Source organism: Mustelus asterias, chromosome 13 (genome assembly GCF_964213995.1).
Source record: "Mustelus asterias chromosome 13, sMusAst1.hap1.1, whole genome shotgun sequence".
In the NCBI taxonomy this organism is placed as follows: Eukaryota; Metazoa; Chordata; class Chondrichthyes; order Carcharhiniformes; family Triakidae; genus Mustelus; species Mustelus asterias.
Window position 1 is genome coordinate 13,152,991 of NC_135813.1, and position 21,309 is coordinate 13,174,299.

General features: G+C 40.5%; 1 protein-coding gene across 1 annotated transcript in view; it reads right to left on the minus strand.

The window, feature by feature from the left end:
* Window positions 1-21,309, minus strand: part of med27 (mediator complex subunit 27) — a 251,803-nt gene that overhangs the window by 149,953 nt on the left and 80,541 nt on the right. Inside the window, exon 3 of the mRNA XM_078226371.1 lies at window positions 527-657. Coding sequence (XP_078082497.1) covers window positions 527-657 — 131 coding nt within the window. The remainder of the gene's footprint in view (window positions 1-526; window positions 658-21,309) is intronic.

Here is a 21,309-nt window from a genome sequence, read left to right on the forward strand (position 1 = left end):
CTTCAACATTGAGCCTTGGGAGCTCATACTTCAATGCATCATCTCTAGTCCCAAGCATCTGTAACATGTAGTTTTAAGGCAAGATTTTCAGAAAGTGATAATTAAATGTCTCCTTCTTTAAAACAAAACGGAAATTAATATCACTCCGGGATTACTGATAAATTGTATACTTGAAGCATTGTTGCTCACTGCTCTTTGCCTAGGCATGCTTCAATGTGTTAAAACCTCTTTGCAAGTTTTTCTTTTCAGTGTACAACAGGTTGCCAGGAGAAATGAAAAATGGAAATATCCTTCGAAACTTACAAAATAACCCATCAATCCCCATAACGTTTTTCCTTGTTTTACAATGAGGCTGCCCGATTATCATTCCAGAGAAGAACAAACCCTGACAGCAAGACAGTGTTGTGTGCAAATTGAATACAGTTTAGGTTCGCAACATCTCAATGATATGGCTAGCCAGCTAGAAAATGAGCCAGATTCTAGACATAAACCCGTCTGCAATGAATGGTTTGAAATGCAAACTTACTGAGGCGGCAGAGCAAGTGTGGTAGGCTGAACCTTAGGCCGACGTTTCGCGGATACACCCATTTGCATAGCCGAACGTTTCAGAGACTGTTGGTTTAACAGACTGGAAGCCAGACCGGCATGATACTGGAGCTAAGAAAAGCAAGAAAGAAAAAGGATACAGTCAGTTTAGGAGCAATAAACCCAGGTATAATAAATCTACTGTGGTGAAATGTGCAAGAAAAGTAGCATCTTGGAGAAGGATTTCATTTTTGATGTTGAGGAATATGGAGATCCAAAGCATTTTTTAAAAAAAAATGAAAGCGCAAAGGACCCTGTCATTATTTCTTCCGATGGCTCAGTACAACACATTATCTGTAGCTGGCCTGCTCTGAGACTCCTGTTAGGGCGGCACTGCTGCCTCACAGCACCAGGGACCCAGGTTCGATTCCTGGCTTGGGTCACTGTCTGTGTGGAGTTTGCATGTTCTCCCGTGTCTGCGTGGCTTTCCTCTGGATGCTCTGGTTTCCTCCCACACTCCAAAAGACGTGCTGGTTAGGTGCATTGGCCATGCTAAATTCTCCCTCAGTGTACCCAAACAGGCACCGGTGTGTAGCGGCTAGGGGATTTTCACAGTAACTTCATTGCAGTGTTAGTGTAAGCTTACTTGTGACATTAATAAATAAATTTAATACCCTTAGGAACATGGGAATTTGGAGCAGAAGTAGGCAAATTCAGTGCTTCGAGCCTGCTCTGCCATTTAATCAGATCATGGCTGATCTCTCCCTGGTCTCAAATCCACCTGTTCCCCATATCCCTTAATCCCTTTTTTATTAGAAATATATCTCTCTCCTTAAACCATTCAATGATTCAGACTCCACCACACTATGGGGTAGCGAGTTCCATAAATTCACCACCCTCCGTGAGAAGTAGTTCATCCTCATCTCAGTTTTAAATCTACCGCCTCTCAACCTATACCTGTGACCTCTTGTTCAAGATTGCCCCATAAGAGGAAACATTTGGTCTACATTTACTTTATCAACCCCTTTTAAAATTTTATATACCTCGATCAGATCCCCTCTCATCCTTCTTAGTAAACATATCAAAACAGTCAAAGGATCACTCTCCCAGCAACCTTCACAAACCGTGGCAAAGTATGCGGCCTTTGCCGACTATTTCTCAACAGGAACACAGCCAAAATAGGGAACTGTGCGAGAAGATCTCTGCAAACACACATCACATGAGCCAATGGTAGACATATGGAAGTCCTTTTGGGTCTTCCAAACTCAAGTTCACTGTTATTTTTCATACATTTGTTCCTCCAGTTTGTTAATGCTGTTCGATTTCATTATTTTGCCAGTTAATTATGCAAGACCAGAGGGTCTCCATTCACCTGGATCTCGTCATCTTTTAAAGATGGTTCCAAATCTCTTGTTTTCCACCAACTTCCTCACATGATCCATATTTTTCAGAAGTGTCAAATAAAAGTTTAAAGTTTAAGTTAAAGTATATTTATTAGTGTCACAAGTAAGCTTACATTAACACTGCAATTAAGTTACTGTGAAAATCTCCAAGTCGCCACACTCCAGCGCCCGGTCGGGTACAAATTTAGCATGACCAAAGCACCTAACTATCACATCTTTTGGACTGTGGGAGGAAACCGGAGCAGCCAGAGGAAACCCACGCAGACACGGGGAGAGCGTGCAGGCTCCACACAGTGACCCAAGCCGGGAATCAAACCCGGGTCCTTGGCGCTGTGAGGCAGGACCGCTGTGGCACCATGCCGCCCCATCTATCCCCGGGTTTCTTTTGGAACACTTTTGTGCATTCCAATGACATGGATATTGCTTACCTACAAAAAATAACCACTTTGTAAGGTTGTTCATTCACAGAATAAATGCATCTGTATCCTTAAGGGATTTCGTTATTTCTCCATACTGGAAGCGATTCATACAATGGATGTACAGCATTTCCAATTCCTCTGTGACTAGAATGCATTTTGTGTTGCAGGTCACTGTAGTCTTTGCAATGCTTTCTATCATGTTTTCCCTACAGGGTTTTTGCCTCCTTTCTTTGTTTTGCCTCATTTTGTTTGGTTAATTCACTTAGTCACATTTGCTTCGTTGAGGCTTCCTTGACCTTGGTACGTATTTATTTTACATACTCAGTATTATGTCTTTAAAAGGTTTTTAATTTATTCTCAATAGGTTTTCTTGAATTCTATTCTGCAGTTAGTTTTAGTTGAAGTCTTTCCTCACTCCCTCGAAGTTGCTCCTTATAAAGTTATATGCAAAGTATCGGTTTAACCCAATTCACGTAAATCCAAAGGCTTGAAAATTCATTCAGCGAGTGAAATGTACACAAAGATAGATTACACTCACGGACAAGACTGAAATACCCTTGAGAATTAAAAAATATAAATTGTAATTCCACTCTGATAATTTCTTTGTCATCAAGATTGACCAATTACTCATTCATTACATTGCCCTTTATTCTTCCCCTCCCTTATCAAGTCAGTTGTCTCACAGGCTCACATCAACCGGACGTTCTCTCCAGATCCTCTCACATTTCTCTCTGATTCTTCCAAGCTCAACTTTTTCATAAAATCTATAGCTTTCGTGCTGGACATCTTTCCAACCAAAAAGAAACTGGGTTGAGCCTCAGCAAGCAGGTAACTCTCTCAGACTGGACTGTTTCCACTAGTGGCTCAAGCTACATAAATTGAGCAGGTCAACATTAATTGAGACTTGAAGATTACTTGGGCTTATAAATTTATTCTGAATATATATTATGTTTAAGCAGTAGCTGGCAATTAGGAAGCTGGGCAATTAACATGTGAAAAAAGCAGGCAGGAATCTTAAACTTAGTAGAACATGAGCCAATGTTCTGTTGGGGAAATTGAAGGTGTAATTCTACATCCCTTGGGATCAGGTAAACCCATCTTGATCTATATTCTTCCTTGCATTAAATATCCAGAATTTCTGGACTATGATTCTGCCTAAGCCCAACTGTAGTGCAATTATTTTAAGACAATTCAGATGCAGAAACAAATTTCTGTGAAACTAAGTTTGAGTCAGAGTTGCTGCAGATTGGCAGGATAATGCTTCTGCTTTGGCGATGCACGTAATTAAGAATTGTAATGAACCAAAATAATCCAATTGCCTCATCATTAACCTAGCTGATGCCGTTCACGGTTGAACGCATAACTAGTCCAATCAATTCCAACTCCTTCAGAAGATTTCAATTTGAGAGAGGGTACAATAGTGCATTTTCAAACTTTACTGACTTGACAACAGGCTAAGTATAATAGCCTGGGCTCTGTGCCACTTTGTGGTGATCCATGTTGATCATCTCTCAGAGTAAAGCAGTCCTCTCTCACTGAATGCATCCCAGGTCAGAATATCTAATGATTTCACTGCATGAGTTTTTGATTCAATACGTGTGCAGATTGCTATACTTAAAATCTTTCAGAACATGAATTCTGGACTATGGACTGCATGGATTCTGGACTATGGATGAGTTTTACCATCAATACAGAATCTGTACTTCCCATCTAGGTTAGCACTACAGACCCCATCACTTAAGCAAGCAGTTTCAGGAATGCAATTTGTCAGCCATAGGCAATGGTCTTCACATTAATAAAAGTCAAAAGTTGTTACCTTAATTTTCTTTTAAAAATTCTTTTGAATATAAAGGTATTTACAAGCTTCTGGTACTGTTTTGTAAGGCATTACTCAATTCTTAGCCTGACTTGGATCTGGCGATGACTACAAAAAGTCACGCAAGTGTTTTCCGGGGCTTGTGATGAAAGTCAAAAAACTTACCTCAGTTTTAGATCAGCAGTTGGAAACTTCCCAGCGGGCCAAGGACTTCCAAACAAGTGTCGGCCGGGAAATGGGCATTTTGTTCATTTTCACACCTCCAGACCAGAAACCAGCCATGTGCACATGTGCAGAAGGAAGCGAAGTGAAACAGCATGAAACTATAGGTTACGTGAACAGAGCAGGGCCGCCATTTTGAGAGAACGTGTCCCAGAGGGGACAGAAAGAAAGTCTCAGACCAAGAAAATGGCTTCCAACCAGGGAGTGGGACAGGAAGAGGTCCCAGAGGAAAGTCCCAGGAAGGGGCAAAGACAGGGATCAGAGGTAGAACCCATTGAGTCAAAATAAATGGCAGGAGCAGACAAAAAGGTTCCAAGTTGAAGAAAGAGATGTGGGGAGCATACTTGAAGCAAAGTGGGCTTGAGTGAACTCTTGAAGATCCACAAAGGCAGCCCAAGGTTGGTGAATCAGTGCTCCAAGCCTTGTGGAGCAGTGGTGTTCCGCTTGGCATGGCCAAAGATGTGAAAGTGTGTTTGGATGAGGAAGTTCAAGTGTACGCAGTGATCCAGAGGAAAGGAATCTCGAAACCCTGGAGATGGATTCTTGTTGAAGCCATCTTGGGTGGGTGTGACTTTTGGAAAGAATTCCAAGGGCAGTTCTTCAAATGTGGAAATTGGAAATCCTCGTGAGAAAGACAGAATTTCGGTGAACCCAGATGGCACATGGTGTGATAAGCTTCTGGGTGGGTAGTTGAGAAATCCACAGAATCAGCTATTAACAACCTGTTATTTACTTTGGATCATGGTGTTTTCTGACCACAGTTTTCCAGTTGGTTCACATACTTATCCTGAATATTAGAATATAAGGTAGATATGGTAAATGATTTTATCTTTCTGAATTTGTATGTGTCCTATAAAGATGTGGCTGGGGTAAAAGAATAGCGATTATAAGAATAATTTTGTGTTGCTCTCATGATCTTTTGAACCTTTTTATCTGGAATAATATAGTCCATTTCTCTTGTTTAAGAATTTTTTTATTCTTTACGTTAAAAGTTCATTAGCAGACATCTGGGAATTTGTTCAGTAACTTTCCTCCTTGTAGGAGATTGCATGGGAAAGGTTCAGGTGAAAAGGTTATTTGATCCAACCCATCCAGAAAAAATACACTTAAATAATTTCAGAATTCATTCCCCTTCCAGTCTACCTAGAATGCATCATATAGATGTTTATGTTATAAAGTAAAAAACACCCTGTTTTCTATCAAACTTCTTTTTCCTTTGAACTGTGCCCTCAATCGGAATGGAAGAAAATTCTAGGATTCAAATTAATCCCAGTTTTATACCTTTATAAGGCTATCAATCCCAAGTTTCTAATCTCTCGTCGGTCTTTGTTGAGGTTGAGTTGGGCAATTCTTCTCTGGCCCACATCTACAGATGAAATGTCTCCCTCACGTTTTGGTGACCAGACTGGACATTGACTCAAGATGTAACATAACTAAAGCATTGTACAGTTTTAAGCGCAACTTCCTCCAGCATATTTTTCTGCATTAGCTACATCATGGCATATTCAGAGCAACATAGCAATTGCTAGAAAGAAATAAGTCCATTGAGTTTGTCTTCTAGTATTCTGGTAGTCACGTAATAATAGCAATAAATAAATCATAGCCTGAACATAGCAATCAATTAGTCTACAACCAGCCCTGTGAAGTGATGCTACAAAGCTCATCAACAAGCCAGTTTCAGGCTACAAAGCTGGAGAAATATTCCAGGGAAGAGTTACAAATCCCATTTGTGAATCTTACTCCAGTATCTGCCAGTTTCTACTGTTAGGCATAGATCTTATTAAATTATTCTATTTCATATTTTATTTTTAATTCTCGAACAGATGGCCTCATAATTGAGAAAAAATTAATTGCACTATTCTTGGATTCTTTGGACTCTAGTTCCAACATTTCTCAAGACAGCTGTTACATTTTGGGATTTTCTTAACCATTCCTTTTTCAAGAAAAAAACCCAGTTCCTCGTAAATGTTTGTGCTTTAAAGTGCAGTGAGTGCATGCCAATTTTAATAGACAACAGTTGGTTAAAATGATCATGGCCTAAGATTTGGTGTTGTTGCCCCATAGGCAGTAAGTAATAAACAATTATTAATACAGGCTAATAAATTGCTCAACAATTCACACCCATTCTGCTGCATCCCTGGGTTACACTCTTGTCTAGTTAAACATTGTGCAATACAGACGGACCCCCAAAATGTGACACCACTTCAACCATTTACAGGAGTGACTAGCACCACTTCGCTGCAGAGAATTTCTAAGGCAAGATCATAAATTTGCATCATTGGAAGGTTAAACAATATTACATCAGAAAGTAAGCTTGCAAACAGGGCTTTTACTTTTGCACCTAGGACAAGTGGATGTCAGATCACATCTCGTATACTGGTCACCAAGACTCAAAAGGGCAATGTTTCTGCTTCATGAGAACCACCTCGATGAAAACGATCCCAGAATTGTACAATTTTCACATTGGGGTGGATGCTGGGTACTGTCGGGCCCATCAACCCCAGTAGTAGGGCATAAGTGATCATGGGGGTGGGGGAATACCAAGGTGGGTTGGTTAGAAGGCCCGCCTGAGTTCTCTGGAACTTTTCCACTGTTGTTTCACAAGCTTTTAGGCCCTCAAGCCTTCTTCTGTCCTCCAACTCATGCACTCCACTCAACTCCATTGCCCCTAACACACTCCATGCCATCTCCATAGTGACAGCTGCGGCCTTTTTTCCTCTATTTTTTTTTTTAAGTATAAAGAGTAGAGGATTTAAAAGATTTCAGATTATGATAGTTAGACATACCTTATCCAGGCTCGATAACATTTACTCCAATTTGTGATTCCCATTCTATGCAACAGCCAAAACAGGGTCTGCTTGAACTCACAAGCCACCCCCTTGCCCCTGCAGGCAAGAATTAAATCCATCAAAGATGGGGGCAGGACAACCAGGTCCTGTCTGCCATTTGTTGAAGGTCTACCTGATGTCACAAAAATTCTGCATAGTATCTGGGAACAATTCTGAGGGTGATTCCTAGCATTAGTTTGTTATGGATTCAATTGTTGCTGGGTGCTCAGTTTGCAGTCTGTGGAGATTCTAGCATTGAAAGGTACAGAATGTTCCAATGGTTCCTACCTAGTTAAAAGGGTGGGACCCTCTGTGGGTGTTTGGATAGGTTACTGAATTATATTGTTAGTGAACAAGTCTTCTTGAAGCAGGCAGTTTGAGGCAGTCTGCCAGCCGGAAGTGTCACAAGGGTCCAAGGCTCCTCCAACAGCACCTGCCAAACCAGCAACCTCTACCACTTAGAACAAAGCTTCCCAAATCACTGTAGATTGCATCCCCCAGTGGGGTCAGGGGACAAAATTTGGGGGCCGCAATGTACAAAACCATAATGGCATGCACAACGCAATCAATGCAATTTTGGAGCAACTTCTTGCACTCTCTCTTGCAGAAGTGTCACAGGCACAGGAACTGGGATATTTCCTGTTAAGCAAGTCAAAAGAAGATAGCTAAAGAATAGGCTCCAAATTAAAGAAAAGAGCAGCTATTAACAGACTAACTCTTTACTGTGGGCAGCTGGGGCAAAGATATCCCTTTGGAGCAATGGTGTCCTGCTTGGCACAGCCATAGATCTGAAAGTGTGCTCATAAGCTAGTGTTTGAGTGTACTTGAGAATCCAGAGAGAAGGAATTTTATTGAATCCCTGTGGGCCATTGTTAAAGCTGACAGAGTGGGAGCAACTTTGAGTGAATTCCAATAAGAGACCTTCAAAGTGAAGCTGGGAATCCCTTGTGAGACAAAGTTTGACTTGGTGTTTTCTGATGTCTGGGTAGGTTCTTGAGTAATCCATGGACTCTGCCATGGTTGCATCTGTCATTTATTCTGCAGTGTGAAGTTTTCAACCGTCTATTAATTCATACATACCTCTTACTTACCGTGAATGTTAGAATACAAGATAGATATTGTAAATTGTTTAATCTTTCTGAATTTGTATAGTAAATGTTGTTTTTGTTTGTTCAAAACCTGTGGAATTTTGTGGCTTTATTCCAAAAGCAGATGTCTTGAACCTTAACTTTTGTCTACTTTTAACAAACTGTTATTGGTCCCTAACTGTTTCTCCAGTTCTTGCCTGGGATCAAGGCAGACATCATAACAGATTTAAAATTATGAAGTGAGGATTGAAAGAGGAATTAGAGATACACAAAATACTGAAGGATACGGTAAAGATAGATTCTGAAAATTGTTTAAAACCAAATTGAGGAAACAGGATAAGTTGACACAGATTGAAACACAGCGCAGCGACAGCTTCTGTCACTTTTCTATCAAGCAGCACTTCCTCAGCAATAGCCTGCTCACTGACACTCACTTTGGACTCTGCCAGGGTCTCTGAGCACCTGGCCACATTAAAGCTTTGTCCAACATGGACAAAAGAGCTGAACCCAAGGAAGTGAGATGAGAGTCACTGCCCATGACATCAAGGTCGCATTTGACAGAGTGTGGCATCAAGGAGCCCTAGCAAAACTGAAGTAAATAGGAAAATGCCACATTGGTTGGAGTCAAAGCCCAAAGCAAGTGGTTATTGGAGGTCAATCATCTCAGACCCAGAACATTGCTGGAGAAGTACCTCAGAGGTACAATCATCTTCAGTGGATTCATCATTGACCTTCTATCCATCATTGTGGAGATGTTCACTGATGATTGCACATCATTAAGTACCATTTGTGACACCACAGATACTGAAGCAGTTCATGCCCATGTGCAGCAAGAACTGGTCAACATTCAGACTTGCTGATAAGTGGCAAGTAACATTTGTGCTACACAAGTGCCAGCAGCAGCCGTCAGCAAAAAGAGAGAATCTAACCATCCCCCTTTGACATTTAATGGCATTACCATCACTGAATGCCCCACCATCAGTATTCTGGGGGCTTACCATTGAGCAGAAACTGACCTGAAAAAGCCATATAAATATTTGTCACCACAAGTGCAGGTCAGAGGCTCAGAATTCTGCGGTGAGTAACTCACCTGACTCCCGAAAACCTGACCACCATCCACAAGGCATAAGTCAAAGAGCATGATAGAATACTCTCCACTGGCCTGGATGTGTACAGCTCCAATCACAAGCAAGCAGCTCAACATCACCCAGGACAAAGTAGCCTGCCTGATTCACATCTCATCTACCATCTTAAAAATTCACTCCCACCACCACCAAAGCACAATGGCAGCAGTGTGCATCTTCACAGATGCACTTCAGTAACTCACTGAGGCTCCTTCCAAAACAGCACCTTCCAAAACAGAGACCTCTACCACCTAGAACAGAGCTTCCCAAACAACTGTGGGTTGTGACCCGCAGTGGATCATGGGACAAAATTTGGGGACTGCAATGTACAAAACCATAAAAGCGTGCATGGCACAATCAATGCTACTTTGGAGTGACCACTTCCACTCTCCCGCTCACCACTTCCCTGTCCATGTTTTGCTGTCCTGATACAGTAGTGAAAGTTACTATGCTGCTGTTTTGTCTTCTGATTGTTTAATATAATGGTGCAGGTTATTATACTGTTTTGACACTGGTACAGTACTGGTGGCTATTATATGCTGCTTTGTTTTATTTTCGCATCACCAACCATGCTCGAAAACTGAATCTCTATTAGAATAGTACCTTCAAGACCTCTCCAGATTTTTCCCTTAAATCCTGAAATTGTAAACATTTCTCGGTGTTTATTTGAATTGTTCCAATTATTCCACAGAAATGAACAATTTCTAGCCAAATTAAATTGTTTCATCCAGTGCAGCGCTGAAGGAGTACTGCACTATTGGAAGTGCCGTCTTTGAGATGAGATGTGATAGAAAGGTCTCACCCAGACTCTCAGATGGATGTAAAAGAGCCCTCAGCATTATTTCAAAAGAAAACCTAGAGGAATTATCCCTAGTGTCCCAGCCAACATTCATCCCTCAATCAACATCATAAAAACGGATTATCTGGTAACTGTCACATTACTATTTGAGGCAGCCTGTCGTGCACAAACAGACTGCCGCATTTCCCACAACAGTGACCGCACTTCAAAAATACCTTACTCGCTGTAAAATGCTTTAGGATGTTGATGGCAGTGAAAGGAGCTAAGTACCAGTCTTTCTTCCTTTTAGTTGGAAGTTTCAGTTCCGTTCTATGGCAGTTAGTCTAAAGCAAGCACAACACTAGTGAATAACCAAAATTTGCATCATCTTATTTATCAATACATCTACAATAGGAAGTGTAGTGTACCCATGCTCATCATGTATTTGAAATTTAGTGCTTACAAAGTTAATGTATTGAAAAAAGTCTGATGTAAAATCTTAAGTACCATAATGGATTGCTGAAATCTAGCCACTGAATAAAGTTACTGCACTCTCACCAAGACTTGCTGAAACTAATTTTAAATAAACACCATCTTGTCTTCCAATTCAAAAATTGAATCACAATTTTTCTCCTTTAAACAGAAACAGTCCAAATTTTGCTGAAAAAGCTGTAGGAAACATGAATCGTAATCAAATACTTAAGTAATAAAGATAGCTAGCAAATCATCTATAAAGTTTTACTGTCAGTTTTAGGGTGTCCATTTCATTATTTAATCAACTTCTAATTTACTTGATTGAGTGGACTTTGCTAATGGTAGCAGATCTATACTACAGATCAGGACACTGACAAAGATTGATGGTACTCTTAATATAATCAACTTTGCTTTGACCAGAGGCTTCTGTTGGACTAACTGCTCATTCAGGAGCAATAAATATTTCGTTTTGCTTGGATATCCATAATGAGAAATCAATTAATGTTGAGAAGAACAAGTTTGAAAGACAATGTTTCAAAATGTCAGCAGCTTCAGTTTCGATCATTACCACTCAAATTTGCAATCAGAGCAATACACACTAGAGTTTTTATAGAAGTGAGAAAGTGAGAAGTTGGCCCAAATCTCTTTTGGCTCATAAGGCAGATCCCTTCTCAATTGCAGCCTCTGCAGGGATGCAAGCTCAGCTGTCTGATGCTGCAGACTTCAAAATGTTGGATTTTCTACTGGTTATGCAAAAAGCCACTCTAACATTACAGCATTGACAATGAGCAACTTGAACAATTCAGCTGGTCGATGACAAAACTTAGGTTCAAATTCCTCTGTCAGTGGGGAAAAAATAAGGCTAGTCATGGCGCACACATTTAAAAATTATCTCCAATTAGATTCTACAATATCGAAAAGTAGGCCAAACATTGTCAGATGAACATGTACCACTGTATCTATCTTAGAACTATTTTGCAGAGGCAACAACCCTTATTAGAATTTCAAAGCTGTTTTAATTGATCATATACTTTTCAGTTGCAAAGTTAACATGTCATAATCTGCCCAATAAAGGGCGCTCAAAGGGTGCTCCATATAGACACTTATTTTCCAAGGAGTATGTGAACTTATTTTTCCTTCCAAAATGAACCATCTCACATCTACAATGAAGTACATTTGACAATTACACACCCATTCGGCAAGTTTATTAACAATTTCCTCTAGTTTTCTACATTACTTCTCTGCATCAACTATACCCAGTTTGGTGCAATCCACATGTTTGCTTCCAATTCAAAATTGTTCACATCAATGGTGAAAAGTGGTTCCAGCAGTGAGCCATGTGGACCATCACTTTTCCCCATATCTACCTTTATGCCCAAAACTCTGTTTTGTACCCTTTTTTAAAAATACATTCTGCTACTTATCCCCAACTCCCATTTGTTCTGAATAAAATTCCATCAGGTGATACCTTAAAAAAGGTATTTTGAAAGTCCAAATATATTGGTGTCTATTGCATTACTGTAACCTACTGTGTTCCTCAAAGCATTCAATAAGACCTTTCAAGCATGACCTTTCCGTTGGGGATGTGTACCGACTACACTGGGACGGCACTTGATTTATGCATGCCTTTCTCAATCATTATCTTAAATCTTATATTGTGATCACTATTACTGGAAGTTCCCCTACACTTGCATCTCTCATTTGCCCCAGTTCATTCATATATTAGATTCAATAGTGTTCCGTTTTTCACTGGATCTTTTACATATTGGGTTAAAAAGGGGTCCTGCATACATTGTAAAAACTTCACGCCCGTTCCCATTTTGCTAACTCGTTCAAAGATTTGTGGCTGAGTAAAATTGCTTTGCTATTTTCTATGCCCTTTACTCATTTCATAATTTGTTCACATATTTCTTCTTCTACCTCTTTTCCAAATTTAGTGGTATACTACAGCCACCCATTAGCAAAAACAACGTCTTCTATATTTTATTTCAATCCAAATGGATTCCGGCACACACACAACTTGATTTTAACAACCCTTTTATCCCTTTGCTCCCTGACCACTTATGTTACCCTTGTCCCTTACCATGGTCTGACCTTTACTGTCATCTCCTATTTCTTTTAACTTCAGGTTGATATTATTTTCACCAGATCCCCCCTCCTGTCTTACTAATTTCAAATCTGCCATATGTATCATTTCCACAAGGACACTGATTCCATTCCTGTCCCAATACTAGTCCAGTGTCCCTTTAAAAGTGACTCGAGGAGTTTTCCAAAGGACGGAGAGACAAATAACCAAAACAAAAAGATGGGAGACAGTTCCACTAAGATACAAGACAGGAATGAAAAGCACTGGTCACTGTGAAGAGCACAGGATGGGTCCTGTCTCAAGATTAGAACAAGTTGCAGACGGAAAAGAAAGCCAAAGAGGGATTTATTCGGTGAAGCTTTCTTTTATTGGCAGGTTAAATGAGAATCCTGCAACCCACACAACATTTTGGAATTTTCTAATATAAAAGGATGTTATGATTCACAACGAAATTCATTTTAAAGTTATTGTGATTCCATATCCAAGTCTCAGATCCACTGTAGGAATAATAAAACCAGTTACTTTTGATAATCATCATAGTTTTATAGATAGTCAGGCAACCAGGGAGGACAGAGAAAAAGGAATATTAAGCACTACAATTTATAGTTCCTCTTCTGGAAGAAGAGGGAACAAATAGGTGTGATTGCCTCATTAGAATGCATCATGGTGTTTTTCTTATTTGACTATTTAACAAAATTCAGCTATTTTTATCATTAGGAAGCATATGCGTTTTAATGAGACATTGGATCAAATAGTCAGGATGCACTAGTAAAAGGAACATGAAACAGTTCAGACCTCTTTCTAATTCTAAAGTAGCTGACAAAGAGTCAGTGACACTGAAACGTTTTCTAACTGATCAGAGCTGTGGATCCTCACTAATGAGGTAACTTTCCAGCAAGAAAAAAGAACTGATATCAATTTAAGAGTCCAAGCGAAGAAATGCATTCTGACAAGGACAAGTTAACTCTTAATTTTCACACAAATAGCCAGAGATCTTCCAGTTCGAGCACATGAAACCTGTAAATTAGGGAGACTTAACGGACTTGTATCACCGGGTGTTGTTTATTTGCAGGTGTCCTTATTTCCAAAATGGTCATGGTTTGTACAGCAAATCAGATGAACCAAATACTCTCCACTTGTCTGGATGAGTGCAGCTCCAACTCCACTCAAAAAGCTGGACACCATCCAGAGCAATTGAATTGAAGTGAATTGATTTATTGTCAGAAGTATTGGTATGCAGTGAAAAGTATTGTTTCTTGCAAGCAATATAGATTAAATATACCGTTCATAGAGTACATGGGGAGAAGGAAAAGATAGGATGCAGAAAGTGTTGCGGTTACCAATAGGGTGAGAAATATCAGTTTAATGTTTGATAGGATCATTCAAAAGTCTGATGGCAGCTGGGAAGAAGCTGTTCTTGTATCAATTTGTATGTGTTTTCAGACTTTTGTATCTTTTTCCCCGATGGAAGATGGTGAAAGAGAGCAGGTCTGGGTTGCATGGGGTCCTCGATAATGCTGGCTGCTTTTCTGAGGCAGTCAATGGATGGGAGGCTGGTTTGCATGATAGACTGGGCTGCGTTCACAACCTTTTGTAGTTTCGTGCAGTGTTGGTCAGAGCAGGAGCCACACCAAGCTGTGATGCATTTGGAAATGATGCTTTCTATGGTGCATCTGTAAAAAATGGTCAGAGTTGCAGTGGGCACGCCAAATTTCCTTAGTCTTCTGAGAAAGTAGAGGCATTGGTAGGCTTAACTATAGTTCACCAACACCTTTGAAAGTCATTAGGGATGGGCAATGAATGCTGGTCTAGCCAAGGATGCCCACTTCCCATGAATGAATTTTTTTTTTAAAGTTGAAAATGGGCTGCAACTCTTTCAGCATTTCTTCATTATTTTGTGGTCACCTGGAATTGGGCCTAAATCTGGAGCTCTGCCAGCAGGATGAGATTTTCTATTCTAGTTTCCCAGTTCACTGGGTCCTTTTTCTTGGAGAGATTCTGGGATGTTACATAGGCAGTTACACAAAGCAAGGTGGAAGTGCCTGGAAGTTCCCAGCCAAATTGAGAATGCCGATTAACATCTTGCAAACAACCCATTCGGAACCAGTTCGGTCTTTATGCTGCAGTTGCAATGACTGTAAGCAGCTCCTCAGTATATGTCATTTTGGTTGCCAACTCTGGCTGGAGGCATTCCTGGATGTTTGATTATGTTACATTCTGATCACATGGCATTTTAAATCAGCAAGGAGATATTTTACCACATGACTGCTACAAATGTTATTGAATTCATCTTCTCTACGCAGGGTTCCCTGAAACTGAGAATCATTATCTGAGATTTTGCACCCACGCCAATATACATGACGCTCCAAAAACTGGGCCGCCTGAGAACAGGTTAAGAGGGAATACTGAAGACCAGAGATGACGAGAAACGTTTCTCTGTATCTCTCCACCACTCCTCCAATATTCATCTCTAGTCCCCCTCCACCATTCCAGGTTCTTTGCCCTACCCCAGCATTTGTGGAATAATTTTTTTTTAAACCTAACCTGCTTGGATAGAAATCTGCATTACATAAAAGATATTTTTCCCACCCGCTGCTGCTTTGCATTTACCTCCATGTCCCACACTTTTAGCTGTAAACTGACCTGGAGCTGTCTGTATTTTGAAAATAAGAGTGGTGTGGTTTTAAGGGGCTGTTTTTATGCATCATAAATGCATAATGGGACTCTTAGCGAGTCTGCATTTTCTTTAAACGGGCGGCACAGTAGCACAGTGGTTAGCACTGCTGCTTCTTGATTCCTGGCTCGGGTCACCGTCTGTGTAGAGTTTGCACATTCTCCTTGTGTCTGCGTGGGTTTCCTCCGGGTGCTCCGGTTTCCTCCCACAGTCCAAAGATGTGCGGGTTAGGTTGATTGGCCATACTAAAATTGCCCCTTAGTGTTCTGAGATGCGTAAATTAGAGGGATTAGCAGGTAAAATATGTAGGGATATGGGGTTAGGGCCTGGGTGGGATTGTGGTCGGTGCAGACTCGATGGGCCGAATGGCCTCTTCCTGCACTGTAGGGTTTCTATGATTCTATGATGATTAAACAGATGTCCTTTTGCCAGGTTTCATTATATAATGAAATAATCAATTACAGATCTGCCGAACCAATTTACAGGTAATTTACACAATCTTGTACTCAAATGTGATTCTTAGTCAAGCCTTAAAGAAAACCATTGGCATCATCCTCTCCCAGGTCTGATGCTGAGGGCACACTTGGCACAGGTATGTTCTGGACGAGTAGCAATATGGTGTTAATTGTATGACTAGCTGTTCTTATACCCATGGAAGACCAGTGTTATCACCAATAGCTCGTGAGGAATAATTTAAGAAAGTCTTTCCTATAACTTGACCTTCCAATTTCAACAACTTGCACAAGATTCATGTGTTAGAAAAATGCAATGCTTAAAAAGTATGAAAGCAGCCACAACTTGAGGTCGCACGTCTCACAAACTAGCAACAAGACAGAATTAATTAGGAAATTTGGCATGTCAGCTACAACCCCCACTGAAGAAGGGAAAGGGTTAATTTTTTTTTGTACTCAATGTATTTTGTACCTAAAAGGTTGAACTTTGTACCTGGAATGTATCACAAACATAACGTTTCCTTGTGGCGAGTCACCCCTTTTTTATATTGCTCCTGGTAGTAGCATAAGCCATTTGTTCATGTCTTTCATCTTTTACTTTTAGTATAAGCCATTTGTTCATGGTTCCCTCGCTTGTTTATATCATTCTGATAAAACAGACAGTTGAATATAGATGTTAGTCTTTCTTTCCCGGAGGCTTGTCTGTGATTTAAGCAGAGGAAGCAGCGACCAAATGGTAGAGTGCGAGAATGGCCGTTTGCAGGAGGACTCCCACTGGGACAGTTGCACTCAGTCACTCAGTCACTTCAAAGGAAACGCTGCGGGAAGAGCAGGGGACCAGAGGTGACACCTTGACTGCTACGACCAGAAGAATTGTGCTTTATGACCCAAGGATACCAGATGGTCTCTAACCATGATCCAAAGACTATCAGAAGCTGTTAAAGGAACTATAATTTACGATCAAGGACTGTTAACTGGACTTTGCTTTATGGCTTGTATTGGGAACCCTGATGTATAAATATCCACGCTTCTTGTGTTCAGAGAGAACTTTGGCTTCCGCTTTCAAGGGGTCAAGTTCTCCCATAAGCTTGTGAGAATAAAGCCTGACTGTATTTTGACTCATACCAGCCTATAGAGGTATATTTTCCGACTTCACCCACCAACTTTTATAGATGTACCACAGAAAGCATTCTTTCTGGTTGTATCACAGCTTGGAATGGCTCCTGCTCTGCCCAAGACCACAAGGAACTACAAAAGGTCGTGAATGTAGCCCAATCCATCACGCAAACCAGCCTCCCATCCATTTACTCTGTCTACACTTCCTGCTGCCTCGGCAAAGCAGCCAGCATAATTAAGGAGCCCACGCACCCCGGACATTCTCTCTTCCACCTTCTTCCTTCGGGAAAAAGATACAAAAGTCTGAGGTCACGTACCAACCGACTCAAGAACAGCTTCTTCCCTGCTGCTGTCAGACTTTTGAATGGACTTACCTTGCATTAAGTTGATCTTTCTCCACACCCTAGCTATGACTGTAACATTACATTCTGCATTCTCTCGTTTCCTTCTCTATGAGCGGTATGTTTTGTCTGTGTAGCGCGCAAGAAACAATACTTTTCACTGTATGTTAATGCATGTGACAATAATAAATCAAATCAAATTTATTCAATTCCCGAAGACCACATTGTCCACTGAAGAATTCATTTTTTAAAAACAGGGTACTCTGCGCACAAGCACCCTATTAAATCCAATACAAACCCTGCAGGTTGCAAAATTCATAACTCTGCACCCATTTAGAATTAAAATTAGTTCTGATAAAATTTCAGTTGGAAAAATAACCCTATTTGTTCAAAAAACTGCCAGAACTTGCACAGCATCTGAGAAATCCTTCTCTTTCCCTCAAAATTTTCCAGATTTAGGATTGATATGCACTAATTTAATTCAAGCATACAGATTCTTTACATATTCCAAGAGATAACAGTCCATGCCTGCAGTAGCATTTTCTTTGAAAGAAGTTTAACTATCTAAAACTTACTTGTAAAGTATCATTAATTCAGCAAACTGCAATACTCGACAAACAAGTTCACAAGCATACCTATTTACATGTTTAGCTGTAGTGTGGCTGAGCAGCCTAAGGCGCTGGATTAAGGCTCCAATTCTTTTGGAGGCGTGGGTTCAAATCCCAGCCCTGCCACAGAGAAACTATTGGGCAGGTTCAGTTCCCGGATTGGGTCACTGTGCGGAGTCTGTACGTTCTCCCTGTGTCTGCGTGGGTTTCCTTTCGGTGCTCGTTTCTTCCCGCAGTCCGAAAGGCGTGTTGGTTAGGTGCACTGGGCATGCTAAATTCTCCCTCAGTGTACCCGAACACTTAACACACGGGAGTGTGGAGCCTGGGGGATTTTCACAGTAACTTCATTGCAGTGTTAATGTAAGCCTTCTTGTGACACTCAAAATAAATTTAAATGGTTATTTTACTATCTCACCCAGGTAGCATAGCAAAAGTACATGAATGAGGCAAGATGCACAAGAACATAAGAACTAGGAGTAGGAGTAGGAGTAGGCCATCTGGCCCCTCGGGCCTGCTCCACCATTCAAGATCATGGCTGATCTTCTTGTGGACTCAGCTCCACTTACCTGCCCGTTCACCCTTAATTCCTTTACTGTTCAAAAATGTATCTATCCTTGCCTTAAAAACATTCAATGAGGTAGCCTCAACTGCTTCACTGGGCAGGAATTCCACAGATTCACAACCCTTTGGGTGAAGACGTTCCTCCTCAACTCAGTCCTAAATCTGCTCCCCCTTATTTTGAGGCCATGCCCCCTAGTTCTAGTTTCACCTGCCAGGGGGCATGGCTACAGAGGAGGCGGCAAGTCAACAAACACTGCTGTCTTTGGTGGCTTGATTATGAAGAGAGACCCAAGAGTTAACCTAGACTTTGCCATCATCTCTCACTGCCCATCAAGGTAGAAAGACAAGACGAACATGGAGAGAATGCCAGAGAACACAGAAGGCAAATGCAAGAAAATCTAACAAAAAGATTTTTCAATAACCCATCTGCCAGAGGTAGTATGTTTACACAAACAATTCTTTTTTTTTAAACCAAAAACAAATGTGTAACAACTTCAAGCATCTATTACACATTATTTGAGGGCCGGATATATAAACTAAGAAATTATAGGTCTTAATCGAACATTCATAGCAGGGAAGTAACTACCACCTGGTATTACAGACAGAGCAACTGAACACATGGACAAACATGAACTGATCAGAGAGCCAGCATGGATTTGTAAAGAGCACGTCATGTCCAACAAACCTGGTAGAATTTTGAGAGGTAGTAATTAATGGATGTTGTTTTATATGTACTTTCAGAAGACATTTGATACGGTTGCATACAAGACAGTTAAGTGCATGGATTTGGAGACAACCATTTGTCATGGGTAGGGGGTTGGTGAGAAGGTCAAAAGCAGAGAGAAAGAATATGGACACCAAGTTAGATGGAGTAGTCGTGTAGGCAGGAACAGAAAGCTGCAAAAGGACATTAATAGATTAAACTGTGGCCGGTGGCACTCAATGCGGGGAAATAAGATAGATCAGAGTATTTTCTAAACGCAAGAAGCTGAACTGTGGAGAATCAAAGAGAGTCAAGAGTCCAAGCACAGAAATTATAAAAAGCTAATAGACAGAAACAAAAAAAAACCTAAATGGCTAACCGAATGTTAACTTCTGCCTCTTTGAGATAAAGACTATGTTACCAATACATAACACTTTGTTTGGATGCTATTAGGCAGTACTGCATTCAGTCGTCTGTACCACACCTCAGGAAGAATCTTAGGGAAGAGAAGAGGTGAAATGCAACTGCACCAGAATTAGAACAGGCCTAAAATAAATTAATTAAGAGGGCAGGTTGCAAAGTCTAGGCTTGCAACCCCTCAGACACAGACGGTCAGATGGTGATTTAATTGCCTAAAAGGAATTGAGAGGGTTGATCCAGAGAAACAGGCGAGTTTAAAACCTTAAAATTAGGTTGATGATTCAAGGGTAGCATCAGGAAGCATTTCTTCACACAAAGGTTAGTGGAAATCCGGAACTCTTTTCCCCCCCCATAAGCCTGTTGCATCAACTTTAACAGAATTATTACATATTTATACCAACGAATAGATTAAGAAATTAGCACAACACAACATTTTAAGTCTGCCTCACTACAAAGGTAGAAGTGCTGATTAAATGGTAATTTTGCCACAATATACATGGTATTGATAACATGTCCTGGAGGCTAGTTTTGAAATTTTAACTCGCTTGACAAATTAGTACTTAGTGGTGGCATTTTAAAATATACTTAACTCAAAATAAATGCCTTACCCAGTAAAATTCTGATGCAAGCAGCAAATTCAAACGGATCAAAATCAATTCCCAACCACCTCCATTATACATAGGTCCTGCTCCAGTCAAGCTGTGTAAATGATTGTGGTTGCTGTGAGCAAACCACAAGCAGGTGAGACAAGATTGAAACAGAATTAACATTTTGAAATCTACTTACTCTTCAAAACCAAATCATTACTCAATTTTGCACCTGTAAGCAAATTATCACATAGGCATAAAGGTGAAAGATGATTAGAAAATTAAACCATTTTCCACTTTGGTCAATCACTGCCAACATGCAGCTCTCCCACATAAGAATAAGGGTTAGATGCAGAGCAATTTCTCCTTACCATTAGAATAGACCATATTGCAGTCAACTGTGTTGCAAAGTTGAGTAGAATGTTATGATTTGGCGTTTGTACAATTGTTTTAAAAATTGTAAAATGCTAAGAGGAGAAAGACTTTCATGGTTCTGTTAAAACAAGGTAGTTTTTTTCTGTAAAGAGGAGATGCAGGTTCATGCAGTACACAGACTGAAACATTGTATCGTGAGGCGAGGCAGTAGTGCTGCCAAGACAACAGGTTGTTTTTGAATTTTAACCAATCCGTTTAAACTAGGTATTTGAATAACAGCAGCCTATCAGATTTGAGTTTGATGTTTTGGGAACCTGTAAACCAATCCTATTGTGGGGATTTTGGTATGTCACCAGGGACATAACAGTCAGCTCCCAGCTCCAGAGAGCCAGACAGCAGCTACCTCTGCCAGCCAGCCTCTGCCACAGCTCACAGCTTGAGAGAGAGAGAGAGGCACAGCCAGCAACTGTCTCTGCCAGTGTAACAGCCACATTTGTGTCTTAAAAGAAAGCCTCATCTCGCTAGTGAAGACAGAAGAAATCAGCAAAGAAGACAGAAGATTCCGGAAGACGACAAGCCTGATTGAAATTTTGAGATTAACAAAAATAAATATAATTTTCAGTCAATGAATGGGAATTGTATTTATCTAAACAGCATTCCATTAGAATAGTGTTTTATTCAGTTTGTTAATAATTTAGCTAACCTGTTC